The 16,618-nt window shown below is 43.2% G+C and overlaps 1 protein-coding gene and 1 pseudogene across 1 annotated transcript; both read left to right on the top strand.

Annotated features, from left to right (window-relative positions):
- Window positions 1-16,618, top strand: part of LOC139374592 (NACHT, LRR and PYD domains-containing protein 3-like) — a 47,011-nt pseudogene that overhangs the window by 27,659 nt on the left and 2,734 nt on the right.
- Window positions 4,128-13,225, top strand: LOC139374614 (NACHT, LRR and PYD domains-containing protein 3-like). The gene is made up of 11 exons (XM_071115643.1): window positions 4,128-4,304; window positions 4,551-4,717; window positions 4,815-6,654; window positions 7,220-7,393; window positions 7,565-7,738; window positions 9,493-9,666; window positions 9,746-9,919; window positions 11,281-11,454; window positions 11,618-11,791; window positions 12,472-12,518; window positions 12,655-13,225. Exons 1-11 carry the CDS (start codon window positions 4,189-4,191, stop codon window positions 13,206-13,208), a joined length of 3,768 nt encoding a protein of 1,255 aa, XP_070971744.1. The 5' UTR covers window positions 4,128-4,188; the 3' UTR covers window positions 13,209-13,225.

Here is a 16,618-nt window from a genome sequence, read left to right as displayed (position 1 = left end):
GTTAATTCTCCTCCTATCCTGCCGTGTTAATTCTCCTCCTAACCTGCTGTGTTAATTCTCCTCCTATCCTGCTGTGTTAGTTCTCCTCCTAACCTGCTGTGTTAGTTCTCCTCCTAACCTGCTGTGTTAGTTCTCCTCCTAACCTGCTGTGTTAGTTCTCCTCCTAACCTGCTGTGTTAATTCTCCTCCTATCCTGCTGTGTTAATTCTCCTCCTATCCTGCTGTGTTAATTCTCCTCCTATCCTGCTGTGTTAATTCTCCTCATATCCTGCTGTGTTAATTCTCCTCCTAACCTGCTGTGTTAAGTCTCCTCCTAACCTGTTAATTCTCCTCCTATCCTGCCGTGTTAATTCTCCTCCTAACCTGCCGTGTTAATTCTCCTCCTAACCTGCCGTGTTAATTCTCCTCCTAACCTGCCGTGTTAATTCTCCTCCTAACCTGCCGTGTTAATTCTCCTCCTAACCTGCCGTGTTAATTCTCCTCCTAACCTGCCGTGTTAATTCTCCTCCTAACCTGCCGTGTTAATTCTCCTCCTAACCTGCCGTGTTAATTCTCCTCCTAACCTGCCGTGTTAATTCTCCTCCTAACCTGCCGTGTTAATTCTCCTCCTAACCTGCCGTGTTAATTCTCCTCCTAACCTGCCGTGTTAATTCTCCTCCTAACCTGCCGTGTTAATTCTCCTCCTAACCTGCCGTGTTAATTCTCCTCCTAACCTGCCGTGTTAATTCTCCTCCTAACCTGCCGTGTTAATTCTCCTCCTAACCTGCCGTGTTAATTCTCCTCCTAACCTGCCGTGTTAATTCTCCTCCTAACCTGCCGTGTTAATTCTCCTCCTAACCTGCCGTGTTAATTCTCCTCCTAACCTGCCGTGTTAGTTCTCCTCCTAACCTGCCGTGTTAGTTCTCCTCCTAACCTGCTGTGTTAGTTCTCCTCCTAACCTGCTGTGTTAATTCTCCTCCTATCCTGCTGTGTTAATTCTCCTCCTATCCTGCTGTGTTAATTCTCCTCCTATCCTGCTGTGTTAATTCTCCTCATATCCTGCTGTGTTAATTCTCCTCCTAACCTGCTGTGTTAAGTCTCCTCCTAACCTGTTAATTCTCCTCCTATCCTGCCGTGTTAATTCTCCTCCTATCCTGCCGTGTTAATTCTCCTCCTAACCTGCCGTGTTAATTCTCCTCCTAACCTGCCGTGTTAATTCTCCTCCTAACCTGCCGTGTTAATTCTCCTCCTAACCTGCCGTGTTAATTCTCTTCCTAACCTGCTGTGTTAATTCTCCTCCTAACCTGTCACGTTAATGATCCTGCTATGTAAACAGACCATTAGTCCAGACATACCATCACTATCACCCCACTGGCAACTTTGAGGAAAACATCATAGTTGTGTCTGTTGTTCAAATGACTGTATTCCCTCTCATTGGTTAGAACGGTCCCACCTGATCTCGCCTGCCTTTTAATCATTGAGGTCATGTATTTCCATTGTTAGAGCGGCCAATCGGCTGTCTTGACAATATAATAGATCATATTTGACAGAGAAAGGAGTCGGAAGTGGGACGCGTGTCACCAGTGTATCCGCTTGTTGCCCCCAGTGCACAGATTACCCATCATATTGACCAGGTACTATAGTGGCTGCTCTATCAGAGTATCCATTATATTGACCAGGTACTATAGTGGCTGCTCTATCAGATTATCCATGATATTGATCAGGTACTATAGTGGCTGCTCTATCAGATTACCCATTATATTGACCAGGTACTATAGTGGCTGCTGTATCAGAGTATCCATTATATTGACCAGGTACTATAGTGGCTGCTCTATCAGATTATCCATTATATTGACCAGGTACTATAGTGGCTGCTCTATCAGAGTATCCATTATATTGACCAGGTACTATAGTGGCTGCTGTATCAGAGTATCCATTATATTGACCAGGTACTATAGTGGCTGCTCTATCAGATTACCCATTATATTGACCAGGTACTATAGTGGCTGCTCTATCAGATTATCCATGATATTGATCCAACCAGGTAGACTAGCTGTTGTTATGGAGTCAGGGGATCCAACCAGGTAGACTAGCTGTTGTTATGGAGTCAGGGGATCCAACCAGGTAGACTAGCTGTTGTTATGGGGTCAGGGGATCCAACCAGGTAGACTAGCTGTTGTTATGGAGTCAGGGGATCCAACCAGGTAGACTAGCTGCTGTTATGGAGTCAGATAATGGGGATCCAACCAGGTAGACTAGCTGTTGTTATGGAGTCAGGGGATCCAACCAGGTAGACTAGCTGTTGTTATGGAGTCAGGGGATCCAACCAGGTAGACTAGCTGTTGTTATGGAGTCAGGGGATCCAACCAGGTAGACTAGCTGTTGTTATGGAGTCAGGGAATCCAACCAGGTAGACTAGCTGTTGTTATGGAGTCAGGGGATCCAACCAGGTAGACTAGCTGTTGTTATGGAGTCAGGGAATCCATCCAGGTAGACTAGCTGTTGTTATGGAGTCAGGGGATCCAACCAGGTAGACTAGCTGTTGTTATGGAGTCAGGGAATCCATCCAGGTAGACTAGCTGTTGTTATGGAGTCAGGGGATCCAACCAGATAGACTAGCTGTTGTTATGGAGTCAGGGAATCCAACCAGGTAGACTAGCTGTTGTTATGGAGTCAGGGGACCCAGCCAGGTAGACTAGCTGTTGTTATGGAGTCAGGGGATCCAACCAGGTAGACTAGATGTAGTTATGGAGTCAGGGGATCCAACCAGGTAGACTAGCTGTTGTTATGGAGTCAGGGGATTCAACCAGGTAGACTAGCTGTTGTTATGGAGTCAGGGGACCCAACCAGGTAGACTAGCTGTTGTTATGGAGTCAGGGGATCCAACCAGGTAGACTAGCTGTTGGTATGGAGTCAGGGGATCCAACCAGGTAGACTAGCTGTTGTTATGGAGTCAGGGGATCCAACCAGGTAGACTAGCTGTTGTTATGGAGTCCAACCAGGTGGACTAGCTGTTGTTATGGAGTCAGGGGATCCTACCAGGTAGACTAGCTGTTGTTATGGAGTCCAACCAGGTGGACTAGCTGTTGTTATGGAGTCAGATAATGGAGATCAAACCAGGTAGACTAGCTGTTGTTATGGGGTCAGGGGATCTTACCAGGTAGACTAGCTGTTGTTATGGGGTCAGGGGATCCAACCAGGTAGACTAGCTGTTGTTATGGAGTCAGGGGACCCAACCAGGTAGACTAGCTGTTGTTATGGAGTCAGGGGATCCAACCAGGTAGACTAGCTGTTGTTATGGAGTCAGGGGATCCAACCAGGTAGACTAGCTGTTGTTATGGAGTCAGGGGATCCAACCAGGTAGACTAGCTGTTGTTATGGAGTCAGGGGATCCAACCAGGTAGACTAGCTGTTGTTATGGAGTCAGGGGATCCAACCAGGTAGACTAGCTGTTGTTATGGAGTCAGGGGATCCAACCAGGTAGACTACCTGTTGTTATGGAGTCAGGGGATCCAACCAGGTAGACTAGCTGCTGTTATGGAGTCAGGGGATCCAACCAGGTAGACTAGATGTTGTTATGGAGTCAGGGGATCCATCCAGGTAGACTAGCTGTTGTTATGGAGTCAGGGGATCCAACCAGGTAGACTAGCTGTTGTTATGGAGTCAGGGGATCCAACCAGGTAGACTAGCTGTTGTTATGGAGTCAGGGGATCCAACCAGGTAGACTAGCTGTTGTTATGGAGTCAGGGGATCCAACCAGGTAGACTAGCTGTTGTTATGGAGTCAGGGGATCCAACCAGGTAGACTAGCTGTTGCTATGGAGTCAGGGGATCCAACCAGGTAGACTAGCTGTTGTTATGGTGTCAGGGGATCCAACCAGGTAGACTAGCTGTTGTTATGGAGTCAGGGGATCCAACCAGGTAGACTAGCTGTTGTTAGGGAGTCAGGGGATCCAACCAGGTAGACTAGCTGTTGTTATGGAGTCAGCTAATGGGGATCCAACCAGGTAGACTAGCTGTTGTTATGGAGTCAGATAATGGGGATCCAAGTCAAATCAAATTAAGTAACATATTGGACTATGTATGTTTGAATACAATATGAAGTCGCTGATTTAACTCTTTGACCACAGACAGTAAATGTTTTGTTCAGAAATATTGACTGTTCTGTTATTTCTTATTGCAGCTGAGTGAGCTGTGACTTACATCTAAAATGAGTCTCCCTGTGGAGAGAGAGGGGGAGACCACTGCCTCTAAAATGAGTCTCTCTGGGGAAAGAGAGGAGGAGACCACCGCTTCTAAAATGACTCAAGACACCAGTTCTAAGAGGTAAGAGATTAATAGCAAAATATACAGTTCTCTTATATCAAATTAATGAAAAGTGTTCCCAAATTACATAAAATGTAGGCCTATATCATTCATTTAAAGGGCCAAAAACGGATTTACCAATTGCAGACTGTAGCTTTAATAGAAACATCAGGACTTCTAGAAGTTCCACTATGCAGTTGTTAAAATGAAGTAGATGAGTTATTGATGAGATATTGATGAGGTGATCTGTCTCCCTGTTTTGTTCAGTGTCCAGAAGCCCAGATCAGAGTCACCTACAACCATCCTGCTATCAATGAAGAGTGATCAGCCACCTGCTTTCAGCCAGGAACCATTACCAGATGACAATAAGGAAGTGGAGAGTTTGGTCAGTGAGGATGTATTAAAGATCACACACAACCTTCTGGACATAAGAAGTAAGACTGTGTTTCATGCAATATCACAAAGAACGGTACAAAGGCCCTTATAAAACACACAAACTTATGAGTCCGAACTCTCATTGTTTTCCTACAGGTCAAACTCTGCTGAGGGTCCAACAAGACATCAAGGCTAAACTGAAACACAAGTATCAACACATATCTGAAGGATTTGGACACCATGGAAACCAAAGTCTGTTAAAGGACATCTACACAGAACTCTACATCACAGAGGGTGGAAGTGGAGGGCTCAATAATGAACATGAGGTTAGACAGATAGAGATGGCATCCAAGAAACAACCCACACAAGAGACACCAATCAAATGCAACGACATCTTCAAGCCTTTACCTGGACAAGACAAACCAATCAGAACTGTGCTGACCAAAGGAATCGCCGGCATTGGAAAAACAGTCTCTGTGCAGAAGGTCATCCTTGACTGGGCAGAGGGAAAAGCAAATCAGGACGTTCATTTCATGTTTCCTCTTCCTTTCCGTGATCTGAACCTGAAAAAGGACCAATACAGTCTGATGCAACTTCTTTCCCACTACTTCCCAGAGCTGAAAGAGATTGACAGCATTGAAGATGGTGAAACCAAAACTGTTTTCATTTTTGATGGTCTGGATGAGTGTCGACTTCCTCTAGACTTAACAAACAATGAGAAGTGCTGTGATGTCACGAAGCCAACCTCAGTGGACGTGCTGCTGACAAACCTCATCAAGGGGAATCTACTTCCCTCTGCTCTCCTCTGGATAACCACACGACCTGCAGCAGCCAATCAGATCCCTCCTGAGTGTATTGACCAGGTGACAGAGGTACGAGGGTTCAATGATCCACAGAAGGAGGTGTACTTCAGGAAGAAAATCACAGATCAGAATCTGGCCAATGAAATCATCAAACACATGAAGACATCAAGGAGCCTCCACATCATGTGCCATATACCAGTCTTCTGTTGGATATCAGCCACAGTCCTTGAGATGATACTGAACGAGGCAGAGAAGGAAGAAATCCCCAAAACTCTGACCCAGATGTACTCACACTTCATGCTCATCCAAATCATTGTGAAGAACAGGAAGTACAACAAAGCCACAGAGACAAACCCAAAGGAACTGTCTCAGTCAGACAAAGAGATGATCCTTAAACTGGCAAAGCTGGCTTTCCAACAGCTGCAGAAGGGCAACCTGATCTTCTACGAGGAGGACCTGAGAGAGTGTGGCCTTGACGTCACAGAGGCATCAGAGTACTCAGCATTGTGTACAGAGATCTTTAAAGAAGAATCTGGGCTGTACCAAGACAAGGTCTACAGCTTTGTGCATCTGAGCATTCAGGAGTTTCTAGCGGCAGTGCATGCTTTAGAATCATGTCTGGACAAGAAGGAAAATGTTTTCTCCAAAGCAGTCACTGGTGGTGATGATGATGATGATGATGAGGAGGAGGAGGAGGAGGAGGAGGAGGAGTCAATCCAGTTGTCTGACTTACACGAGATTGCAGTGGACCAGGCCTTGAAGAGTGAGAATGGACACCTGGACCTGTTCCTCCGCTTCCTTCTGGGTCTCTCACTGGAGTCCAATCAGAATCTGTTACGAGGCCTTCTGACACAGACAGGAAGTACAACACAGACCAATGAGAGAACAGTTGAGAGAACAGTCAGGTACCTTTCAGACGAGATCAAGGAGGAATCCTCACCAGAAAGGATCATCAACTTGTTCCACTGTCTGAATGAACTTGGTTCCAACTCTCTAGTTGAAGACATGCAGACCTCCCTGCGATCAGGAACTCTTTCAGAAACAAGACTAAAACCTGACCAATGTTCAGCCCTGGCCTACCTGTTACTGATGTCAGAGGAGGTGCTGGAGGAGTTTGACCTGAAGACATACAACACATCAGAGGAAGGTTATCAGAGGTTGCTGCCGATAGTGAAAACCTGCAAGAGAGCACTGTAAGTTCTGTTATTGAGTTGATGTGTATACAGTTTCATTATAATGAAGGATTTGTATATCTAATAGACTATATCCTCTCTCCAGACTGGATCACTGTGAGTTATGTTATTGAGTTGATGTGTATACAGTATCATTATAATGAAGGATTTGTATATCTAATAGACTATATCCTCTCTCCAGACTGGATCACTGTGAGTTATGTTATTGAGTTGATGTGTATACAGTATCATTATAATGAAGGATTTGTATATCTAATAGACTATATCCTCTCTCCAGACTGGATCACTGTGAGTTCTGTTATGGAGTTGATGTGTATACAGTTTCATTATAATGAAGGATTTGTATATCTAATAGACTATATACTCTCTCCAGACTGGAGCACTGTGAGTTCTGTTATGGAGTTGATGTGTATACAGTTTCATTATAATGAAGGATTTGTATATCTAATAGACTATATCCTCTCTCCAGACTGGATCACTGTGAGTTATGTTATTGAGTTGATGTGTATACAGTATCATTATAATGAAGGATTTGTATATCTAACAGATTATATCCTCTCTCCAGACTAGCTGGCTGTAAACTCACATATAAATCCTGTGAGACTCTGGCCTCAGCTCTGCAGACATCAAACTCCTCCCTGATAGAACTGGACCTCAGCTACAATGACCTGGGAGACAGAGGAGTGGAGCTGCTCTGTGTTGGACTAACCAGTCCACTCTGCAACATACAGACACTAGTGTGAGTTAAATATCTTCAGGGTCCACTGTCTTTATCTTGTTTATATATTTGTAGTAATTATGTGTTATTATGTTTTTAACATTATTTGAACATCTTGGTAAATATGCAGATACATACAGTATCATTATAATGAGGGATTTGTCAATCTAACAGTTTATCTCCTCTCTCCAGACTAGCTGGCTGTAAACTCACATATAAATCCTGTGAGACTCTGGCCTCAGCTCTGCAGAAACATAACTCCCCTCTGAGAGAGCTGGACCTCAGCTACAATGACCTGGGAGACAGAGGAGTGAAGCTGCTCTGTGTTGGACTAACCAGTCCACTCTGCAACATACAGACACTAGTGTGAGTTAAATATCTTGTCAAGCCCTAGACCTTAGAGCCTTTTTATTTCTCTATTTGGTTAGGGTCGGGGTGTGATTTGGGGTGGGCATTCTAGTTTGTCTGTTTCTTTGTTGGTCGGGAATGGTTCCCGATCAGAGGCAGCTGTCATTTGTTGTCTTTGATTGGGGATCATACTTAGGCAGCCCTTTTCCCCACCTTCAGATCTTGTTTGTGTGTATGTTACAGGAATTAAATTCCTATATGTTTTAATACCCAATTAAAATGAAACACTCTGTCAATTCCTAAGAATTTGTAAGACTCTTATTTGCATGAAATGGACAGAGACCAGTCTCAAAATCTATCAGCAGCGTTTATTCTCGAGAGTACTGAACATGATACAGTTTACCACTGATTATAAACTGGAAAATGACGTCGTTAGTTTTCGTACTACCCCGTCTCATCAACCAGCAGTACAATGGCTGTATAGTTCTCAAGCCTTCCCACATCGTCTCTCCCTACTAAGATCATTTACGACCCAAGCCAAGGGTCTGCCTGTGTAAGATAAGCATTATAGCCAGTCTGGCTATAAGTTCATTCATTTCTACCAAGGAACAGACAGTCATTGTTCTAATTCTTGATTATATTTACACACATTATATTCAGTACTAGGGTTAAAGGAAAATTCATACATCTATACAGTAACATAATAGTATTATGATTAGTCAGTCCTGATTGAAATGTACAGTGCCTTGCGAAAGTATTCGGCCCCCTTGAACTTTGAGACCTTTTGCCACATTTCAGGCTTCAAACATAAAGATATAAAACTGTATTTTTTTGTGAAGAATCAAAAACAAGTGGGACACAATCATGAAAGTGGAACGACATTTATTGGATATTTCAAACTTTTTTAACAAATCAAAAACTGAAAAATTGGGCGTGCAAAATTATTTTTTTATTAACTTAACATATCTTCAGTATCCACTGTCTTCATAGTGTTCATATATTTGTAGTAATTATGTTTTTTAAATGTTTTTATTTATTTTATTATAATTTTTTATTTTACCCCTTTTTCTCCCCAATTTCGTGGTATCCAATTGTTGTAGTAGCTACTATCTTGTCTCATCGCTACAACTCCCGTACGGGCTCGGGAGAGACGAAGGTTGAAAGTCATGCGTCCTCCGATACACAACCCAACCAAGCCGCCCGCACTGCTTCTTAACACAGCGCGCATCCAACCCGGAAGCCAGCCGCACCAATGTGTCGGAGGAAACACCGTTTACCTGGCCACCTTGGTTAGCGCGCACTGCGCCCGGCCCGCCAAAGGAGTCGCTGGTGCGCGATGAGACACCCCTACCGACCAAGCCCTCCCTAACCCGGACGACGCTAGGCCTCCCGGTCGCGGCCGGTTACGACAGAGCCTGGGCGCAAACCCAGGGACTCTGATGGCACAGCTGGCGCTGCAGTACAGCGTCCTTAACCACTGCGCCACCCGGGAGGCCCAGTAATTATGTTTTCAACATTATTTGAACATCTTGGTGAAAAATACAGAAATATACATACGATGTGATAAATATTTGAAACTATAAGCGTAAATATCTTGAGTGAGTTAGTAATGTTTTTAACATTGTCTAATCGCGTCCTTCTGTTATTGTCTTAATGTATCTCATTATTCCTAAAGATTTGCATATTGAACAGTGTATCGACCTGTCTTCTCTCTCCAGACTAGCATTATAATGAAGGATTTGTATATCTAACAGATTATATCCTCTCTTCAGACTAGCTGGCTGTAAAGTCACATATGAATCCTGTGAGACTCTGGCCTCAGCTCTGGAGACACCAAACTCCCCCCTGAGACAACTGGACCTCCGCTACAATGATCTGGGAGACAGAGGAGTGGAGCTGCTCTGTGTTGGACTAACCAGTCCACTCTGCAACATACAGACACTAGTGTGAGTTAACTGTCTTCAGTATGAGTTATTATGTGGATGTTTTCAACATGTGTTAATCATGTGTTCTTCTGCCCTCTAGTCTTGGTCAGTGTGGTCTGACAGAGGGTTGCTGTTCAGGTCTGGCCTCAGTCCTGAGTTCACCCAACTCACAACTGAAACAACTGGAGCTGAGAGACAATGACCTGCAGGACTCAGGAGTTACACTGCTGTCTGCTGGACTGGAGGATCCAGACTGTAAACTACACACACTGAGGTAAGTACAGCTGTTTCAGTCAGGTTGGTACTGAGCTGAGTTACACTGCTGTCTGCTGGACTGGAGGATCCAGACTGTAAACTACTGTGTGTTATGTGAGTGTGTGTTGCTAGTGTTCAAGTATGTCTTCTCCAGTATGTACTTTAAAGTATATACCCCGAAAATACAACTTAGTGTATCTGTACTTTACTATTTAGATTTACGACTACTTTTACTTCACTACATTCCTAAAGAAAATAAAGTACTTTTTATTCCGTACATTTTCCCTGACAGCCAAAATTACTCGTTACATTGTCATGCTTAGCAGGACAGGAAAACGGTCCAATTCACACACTTATCAAAAGAAGATCCCTGGTCGTCTCTACTGCCTCTGATCTGGCAGACTCACTAAACAGAGAACATCCCTGGTCATCTCTACTGCCTCTGATCTGGAGGACCCACTAAACAGAGAACATCCCTGGTCATCCCTACTGCCTCTGATCTGGAGGACTCACTAAACAGAGAACATCCCTGGTCATCCCTACTGCCTCTGATCTGGAGGACTCACTAAACAGAGAACATCCCTGGTCATCCCTACTGCATCTGATCTGGAGGACTCACTAAACAGAGAACATCCCTGGTCATCCCTACTGCCTCTGATCTGGAGGACTCACTAAACAGAGAACATCCCTGGTCATCCCTACTGCCTCTTATCTGGCAGACTCACTAAACAGAGAACATCCCTGGTCATCCCTACTGCATCTGATCTGGAGGACTCAATAAACAGAGAACATCCCTGGTCATCCCTACTGCCTCTGATCTGGCGGACTCACTAAACAGAGAACATCCCTGGTCATCCCTACTGCCTCTGATCTGGCAGACTCACTAAACAGAGAACATCCCTGGTCATCTCTACTGCCTCTGATCTGGCAGACTCACTAAACAGAGAACATCCCTGGTCATCCCTACTGCCTCTGATCTGGAGGAATCACTAAACAGAGAACATCCCTGGTCATCCCTACTGCCTCTGATCTGGCGAACTCACTCAACACAAATGCTTCGTTTGTAAATGATGTCTGAGTGATGGAGTGTGCCCCTGGCTATCAGTAAAATAAACTAGAAAATGGTGCCGTCTGGTTTGCTTAATATAAGGATTTTAAAATGATTTATACTTTTTCTTTTAATACTTAAGTACATTTCATCAATTCCATTTACTTTTGATACTTAAGTATATTTAAAACCGAATACTTTAAGACTTTTACTCAAGTAGTATTTTACTGGGTGACTTTTACTTGAGTCATTTTCTATTAAGCTATTTGTACTTTTACTCAAGTATGACAATTGGGTACTTATTCAACCACTGGTTCTCTACTCCCCTCTAGTCTTGGTCAGTGTGGTCTGACAGAGGGTTGCTGTTCACATCTGGCCTCAGTCCTGAGTTCACCCAACTCACAACTGAAACAACTGGAGCTGAGAGACAATGACCTGCAGGACTCAGGAGTTACACTGCTGTCTGCTGGACTGGAGGATCCAGACTGTAAACTACACACACTGGGGTAAGTACAGCAGTTTCAATCAGGTTGGTACTGAGCATAGTAATTCAAATACTCTGAAAATCTGTTTCATGTCAATGTTTGTGTCATGGACACATGTATTGGTGACCTACAAGATGATTGACACCAGTACACCAACCTAGACAGCTGTTGTGTCTCTCTGTAGGCTGTCTGGCTGTCTGGTCACAGAGGAGGGCTGTGCTGCTCTGTCTTCAGCTCTGAGGTCAAACCCCTCCCACCTGAAAGAGCTGGACCTGAGCTACAATCACCCAGGAGACTCTGCAGGGGGACTGCTTTCATCTGCTCTGGTGGATCCCACATATAAACGGATGAAGCTGAAGTAAGTCAGAATAGATGTCCTGATAGTGTGAGCAGTGGTTGTGTCATATGTAGTGTAGTAGGGTCAGTAACATGAGGACATGATAGTAGAATTAAGGGGACGTTTACCCAGCAGGCTGAGCACTCCAACACAGCATACATCATCACCACATCAATACTCTTCTTCTGCATCTCTGATATCCTGTTGGAATTGTACTCCGTTCTGTATGTAGTAGGTAGGATAGAATACCTGTATGTATCTTGTAATGAATTGTACTCTGTTCTGTATGCAGTAGGTAGGATATAATACCTGTATGTCTCTAGTAATGAATTGTACTCTGTTCTGTATGCAGTAGGTAGGATAGAATACCTGTATGTCTCTAGTAATGAATTGTACTCTGTTCTGTATGCAGTAGGTAGGATAGAATACCTGTATGTCTCTAGTAATGAATTGTACTCTGTTCTGTATGCAGTAGGTAGGATAGAATACCTGTATGTATCTTGTAATGAATTGTACTCTGTTCTGTATGCAGTAGGTAGGATAGAATACCTGTATGTCTCTAGTAATGAATTGTACTCCGTTCTGTATGCAGTAGGTAGGATAGTAATGAACTGGGATAGTGCACCAGAACACAACAATATGGTTTAAATGTTGACTGCTTTATTAGGTCTTTGTCAGTCAATAACCTGTTTCTCCTACAGTGTGGATCATGGTGGAGAGTGCTGGCTGAAATCAGGGCTGAGGAAATGTAAGTCTCTTCAATCCTAATTAACTGCATATTCAAAACTTTAGTAACATAGTAACTAATCAATACTTGTTCTGTACCTACAAAACAACATTTTATATGAAGATGTGGTTTGATTAAACTCTCCTTTTGTCTACAGATGCCTGTCATCTCACCCTGGACCCAAATACAGCAAACCCACACCTGATACTGTCTGAGGGGAACAGGAAGTTGAAACGGGTGGTGGAGGACCAGCATTATGAAGACCATCCAGACAGATTTGATTGTCTTTATCAAGTTCTCTGCAGAGAAGGCTTATCTGGGTGTCGTTATTACTGGGAGGTGGAGATGGATGGTGGCATGACTGACATTGGTGTGGTGTACAGAGGATTGAAGAGGAAGGAAAGGGGGAGTGACCGTAGGATTGGAGACAATAGGAAGTCTTGGTGTTTAGTCTGCTTTGACAAAGGTTATTTATTTAAACATGATGGAGTCAGCAGATCCATCCCTCGTCGTGTTTCTAACAGAGTTGGAGTGTATCTGGACTGGCCAGCTGGTACTTTGACCTTCTATAGCGTGTCCTCCTCTGGTACACTGACACACCTTCACACAGAACACACCACATTCACTGAACCCCTCTATCCTGGATTTGGGATTTACTCCGCCTTCTCAGTGACCCTGTGTCAGATAGATGAGCAACACATTCAGAGGTGAGTCAAATAGCGATGTTTCATCATGTGTTTTCCTCTGGAATCATTCCTACAATTAGATTAGTAGTAGTGGTGTTTTATTAGCCCTCTGAGATCGATTGGTGTGTCAATCTAAGTAACATAAAATAATCCCCATTGGGCTCCCGAGTGCTTGAAACTTCACTACAGATCCGGGTTCGATCCCGGGCTGTGCCGAAGCCGGACACACCAGGAGACCCATGAGGTGGCCGCAATTGTCCCAGCGCTGTCTGGAGGGTTTGGCTGACTGGGACGTCCTTATCCCATCACGCTCTAGCGACTCCTTGTGGCGGCCGGGCGCATGCACGCCGACTTTCCTCCGACAAATTGGTGCAGCTGGCTTCCTGGTTAAGCAGGCAGTGTGTCAAGAAGCAGTGGTGTGGCTTGGCTTCCTGGTTAAGCAGGAAGTGTGTCAAGAAGCAGTGGTGTGGCTTGGCTTCCTGGTTAAGCAGGAAGTGTGTCAAGAAGCAGTGGTGTGGCTTGGCTTCCTGGTTAAGCAGGCAGTGTGTCAAGAAGCAGTGGTGTGGCTTGGCTTCCTGGTTAAGCAGGCAGTGTGTCAAGAAGCAGTTGTGTGGCTTGGCTGGCTCTCGACCTTCACCACTCCCGAGTTCGTACTGTAACTACAGACTGGATATCACTAAATTGGGGAGAAAAAGGGGTAAAAAGTACATCTGTGTTTCAATCCACGGTGACAGAGCTAGTCAGTTAGATAAGTAGTAGTTAGATTAGTAGTAATGGTGACAGAGCTAGTCAGTTAGATTAGTAGTAGTTAGATTAGTAGTAATGGTGACAGAGCTAGTCAGTTAGATTAGTAGTAGTTAGATTAGTAGTAATGGTGACAGAGCTAGTCAGTTAGATTAGTAGTAGTGGTGGCAGGTGGCAGAGCTAGTCAGTTAGATTAGTAGTAGTTAGATTAGTAGTCATGGTGACAGAGCTAGTCAGTTAGATTAGTAGTAGTTAGATTAGTAGTAATGGTGGCAGAGCTAGTCAGTTAGATTAGTAGTAGTTAGATTAGTAGTAATGGTGGCAGAGCTAGTCAGTTAGATTAGTAGTAGTTAGATTAGTAGTAGTTAGATTAGTAGTAATGGTGACAGGTGGCAGAGCTAGTCAGTTAGATTAGTAGTAGTTAGATTAGTAGTAGTGGTGACAGAGCTAGTCAGTTAGATTAGTAGTAGTTATATTAGTAATAGTTAGATTAGTAGTAATGGTGGCAGAGCTAATCAGTTAGATTAGTAGTAGTTAGATTAGTAGTAGTGGTGACAGAGCTAGTCAGTTAGATTAGTAGTAGTTAGATTAGTAGTAATGGTGGCAGAGCTAGTCAGTTAGATTAGTAGTAGTTAGATTAGTAGTAATGGTGGCAGAGCTAGTCAGTTAGATTAGTAGTAGTTAGATTAGTAGTCATGGTGGAGGAGCTAGTCAGTTAGATTAGTAGTAGTGGTGACAGAGCTAGTCAGTTAGATTAGTAGTAGTTAGATTAGTAGTAGTTAGATTAGTAGTAATGGTGACAGGTGGCAGAGCTAGTCAGTTAGATTAGTAGTAGTTAGATTAGTAGTAGTGGTGACAGAGCTAGTCAGTTAGATTAGTAGTAATGGTGGCAGAGCTAGTCAGTTAGATTAGTAGTAGTTAGATTAGTAGTAATGGTGACAGGTGGCAGAGCTAGTCAGTTAGATTAGTAGTAGTTAGATTAGTAGTAGTGGTGACAGAGCTAGTCAGTTAGATTAGTAGTAGTTAGATTAGTAGTAATGGTGGCAGACCTAATCAGTTAGATTAGTAGTAGTTAGATTAGTAGTAATGGTGGCAGAGCTAGTCAGTTGGATTAGTAGTAGTTAGATTAGAAGTAATGGTGACATAGCTAGTCAGTTAGATTAGTAGTAGTGGTGGCAGGTGGCAGAGCTAGTCAGTTAGATTAGTAGTAGTTAGATTAGTAGTAATGGTGACAGAGCTAGTCAGTTAGATTAGTAGTAGTGGTGGCAGGTGGCAGAGCTAGTCAGTTAGATTAGTAGTAGTTAGATTAGTAGTCATGGTGGCAGAGCTAGTCAGTTAGATTAGTAGTAGTTAGATTAGTAGTCATGGTGGCAGAGCTAGTCAGTTAGATTAGTAGTAGTTAGATTAGAAGTAGTGGTGACAGAGCTAGTCAGTTAGATTAGTAGTAGTTAGATTAGTAGTAGTTAGATTAGTAGTAATGGTGACAGAGCTAGTCAGTTAGATTAGTAGTAATGGTGACAGAGCTAGTCAGTTAGATTAGTAGTAGTTAGATTAGTAGTAATGGTGGCAGAGCTAGTCAGTTAGATTAGTAGTAGTTAGATTAGTAGTAATGGTGGCAGAGCTAGTCAGTTAGATTAGTAGTAGTTAGATTAGTAGTAGTTAGATTAGTAGTAATGGTGACAGGTGGCAGAGCTAGTCAGTTAGATTAGTAGTAGTTAGATTAGTAGTAGTGGTGACAGAGCTAGTCAGTTAGATTAGTAGTAGTTATATTAGTAATAGTTAGATTAGTAGTAATGGTGGCAGAGCTAATCAGTTAGATTAGTAGTAGTTAGATTAGTAGTAGTGGTGACAGAGCTAGTCAGTTAGATTAGTAGTAGTTAGATTAGTAGTAATGGTGGCAGAGCTAGTCAGTTAGATTAGTAGTAGTTAGATTAGTAGTAATGGTGGCAGAGCTAGTCAGTTAGATTAGTAGTAGTTAGATTAGTAGTCATGGTGGAGGAGCTAGTCAGTTAGATTAGTAGTAGTGGTGACAGAGCTAGTCAGTTAGATTAGTAGTAGTTAGATTAGTAGTAGTTAGATTAGTAGTAATGGTGACAGGTGGCAGAGCTAGTCAGTTAGATTAGTAGTAGTTAGATTAGTAGTAGTGGTGACAGAGCTAGTCAGTTAGATTAGTAGTAATGGTGGCAGAGCTAGTCAGTTAGATTAGTAGTAGTTAGATTAGTAGTAATGGTGACAGGTGGCAGAGCTAGTCAGTTAGATTAGTAGTAGTTAGATTAGTAGTAGTGGTGACAGAGCTAGTCAGTTAGATTAGTAGTAGTTAGATTAGTAGTAATGGTGGCAGACCTAATCAGTTAGATTAGTAGTAGTTAGATTAGTAGTAATGGTGGCAGAGCTAGTCAGTTGGATTAGTAGTAGTTAGATTAGAAGTAATGGTGACATAGCTAGTCAGTTAGATTAGTAGTAGTGGTGGCAGGTGGCAGAGCTAGTCAGTTAGATTAGTAGTAGTTAGATTAGTAGTCATGGTGGCAGAGCTAGTCAGTTAGATTAGTAGTAGTTAGATTAGTAGTCATGGTGGCAGAGCTAGTCAGTTAGATTAGTAGTAGTTAGATTAGAAGTAGTGGTGACAGAGCTAGTCAGTTAGATTAGTAGTAGTTAGATTAGTAGTAGTTAGATTAGTAGTAATGGTGACAG

The sequence above is a fragment of the Oncorhynchus clarkii genome, chromosome 19 (genome assembly GCF_045791955.1).
Source record: "Oncorhynchus clarkii lewisi isolate Uvic-CL-2024 chromosome 19, UVic_Ocla_1.0, whole genome shotgun sequence".
NCBI lineage: Eukaryota > Metazoa > Chordata > Actinopteri > Salmoniformes > Salmonidae > Oncorhynchus > Oncorhynchus clarkii.
Note: the sequence above shows the minus strand (reverse complement) of the source record. Positions and strands in the feature narration are given on the sequence as shown.

Bases quoted from the DNA above. Each gene is read 5' to 3' on its own strand.
- LOC139374614 (XM_071115643.1), top strand. From the start codon at position 4,189: ATGAGTCTCCCTGTGGAGAGAGAGGGGGAGACCACTGCCTCTAAAATG. The intron at 7,739-9,492 runs GTGAGTTAAATA...TCCTCTCTTCAG, and splicing joins TGCAACATACAGACACTAGT to ACTAGCTGGCTGTAAAGTCA. The intron at 12,519-12,654 runs GTAAGTCTCTTC...TTTTGTCTACAG, and splicing joins GAAATCAGGGCTGAGGAAAT to ATGCCTGTCATCTCACCCTG.